At 34.0% G+C, this 2,099-nt stretch overlaps 1 protein-coding gene across 1 annotated transcript in view; it reads left to right on the top strand.

Moving 5' to 3' along the window:
* The first annotated feature begins 1,371 nt into the window (after window positions 1–1,371).
* PTPRZ1 (protein tyrosine phosphatase, receptor-type, Z polypeptide 1) overlaps window positions 1,372–2,099 on the top strand; it is a 90,155-nt gene continuing 89,427 nt past the window's right edge. The window contains exons 1-2 of the mRNA XM_011995971.1: window positions 1,372–1,545; window positions 1,690–1,840. Of these exons, the coding sequence (XP_011851361.1) occupies window positions 1,717–1,840 (124 nt within the window). The 5' untranslated portion in view covers window positions 1,372–1,545; window positions 1,690–1,716. The remainder of the gene's footprint in view (window positions 1,546–1,689; window positions 1,841–2,099) is intronic.

Below are 2,099 nucleotides of genomic sequence, written 5' to 3'. Positions count from 1 at the left end.
GAAATTTTAGAATCAGTATGTCAATTACACATACAGCTTTCTGGGATTTTGATTACGATTTCATTGAATCCATGAATCAATTTGGGGAAAATCAACACCTTCACAATACTGACTCTTCCAACCCATGCACATGGTCTTTCTACCATTTTAATATTTATTTAATTCTCTCAAGAGTGTTTTGTAATTTTCAGTGTAGATGTTCTACACATTATTTGTTAGATTTATTTGTATTTGATAATATTTTGCTATTTTAAATCATATTGCTTTAAATTTTATTTTCTGTTGTTTGATGCTGGTACACGAAAATACAATTGATTTTTGTATATTGGTCTATGTGCAGGGACTTTGCAAATTTCACTTATTTCTCATACTTTGTAAATTTTCTTTCTTTCTTTCTTTCTTTCTTTCTTTCTTTCTTTCTTTCTTTCTTTCTTTCTTTCTTTCTTTCTTTCTTTCTTTCTTTCTTTCTTTCTTTCTTTCTTTCTTTCTTTCTTTCTTTCCTTATTTTTTTATTTTTTGAGATGGAGTCTCGCTTTGTCACCCAGGCTGGAGTGCAGTGGCGCGATCTTGGCTCACTGCAACGTCCGCCTCCTGGTTCAAGTGATTCTCCTGCGTCAGCCTCCTGAGTAGCTGGAACTACAGGCGCATGCCAACACGTCCAGCTAATTTTTTGTATTTTTAGTAGAGTTGGGGTTTCATCGTATTAGCCAGGATGGTCTCGAACTCCTGACCTCGTGATCCACCCACCTTGGCCTTTTTACAGGTGTGAGCCACCATGCCTGGCCTGTAAATAATTTTCAAAGTTTTAAATGCACAATCATGTTATTTGTACATTGTGATGGTATTATTTTTTCCTACACAATCTTAAGATTTTTGTTTCTTTTTTCTTTATTGCACTGGCTCAATCTTCCAGTTCAATGTTACATAGAAGTGGTGATGGCAGGATATCCTGGTGTCATTCTTGATCTCTAGGGGAAACACTTCCAATGAGCCATTCTTAAATATGATGACTAGTGCAGGCTTTGATGATCCTCTTCACCAGAATAAGGTTTTGTTTTTGTTTTCCATGAACTGGCATTGAGTCTTATGAAGTGATGTAACTATCTATTGAGATGATCATATGATTTCTGAGTATTTTTATATGTAAAATATTCTGTTCACCATCTTGATATTGTAAAGATAAGGCATCTAACACTGTATAGTGACATGTGTAATACAATTTGGGGCATGCCAGCTTTATTACCATTTAAAAATATATCTAAAATGTTTCAAAATCTCAGTTTTGATTAAATACATAATAAAGCATGTGTCTCTGCTTCATAGAAGCTTTGAACAGCTAAGTTCCAGTGTTGAGATTCCAGCTGAGATGTATATTATTCCTTTTTAGGAAAGCAGGCTGCCTTAGATCCATTCATACTGTTGAACCTTCTGCCAAACTCAACTGACAAGTATTACATTTACAATGGCTCATTGACATCTCCTCCCTGCACAGACACAGTTGACTGGATTGTTTTTAAAGATACAGTTAGCATCTCCGAAAACCAGGTAATCTCAGAAATTCAAACAAATCAAGTAATTCAAAGCCATTTAAAAAACATTATGTTCAAACTTTGCTATAAAATATCTGTTTTAAAGCATTTACCAATGCCTTTGAAGCAGATATGTTAAATTATTTGATCTTTTTTTCAGTTGGCTGTTTTTTGTGAAGTTCTTACAATGCAGCAATCTGGTTATGTCATGCTGATGGACTACTTACAAAACAATTTTCGAGAGCAACAGTACAAGTTCTCTAGACAGGTGTTTTCCTCATACACTGGAAAGGAAGAGATTCATGAAGCAGGTGTGTATTTAAATATAATCTTCTACAACTGTCATAGATGCAATGTTATAGGAGGTAATTTTGGTAAAATGACAAATATAGAGGGGTTGGAGTTTTAGAAATGTTTTAATTATTAATTTTGTAGCTTTAGGTAAGCTGTCTAATTTTCTGACTATCAGATACCACATCTATAAAATGGCAACTAAAAAATCTATTTTTCCCGTAAGAATGGCCCCATTTTACAGATGAGAAAAACTGAGGTTTGTTTGTGTGTTTTTTT

Source organism: Mandrillus leucophaeus, unplaced genomic scaffold (genome assembly GCF_000951045.1).
Source record: "Mandrillus leucophaeus isolate KB7577 unplaced genomic scaffold, Mleu.le_1.0 Scaffold5, whole genome shotgun sequence".
NCBI classification, from domain to species: domain Eukaryota; kingdom Metazoa; phylum Chordata; class Mammalia; order Primates; family Cercopithecidae; genus Mandrillus; species Mandrillus leucophaeus.
The sequence above is the reverse complement of the archived record's forward strand: the minus strand, read 5'-3'. Positions and strand labels throughout refer to the sequence as shown.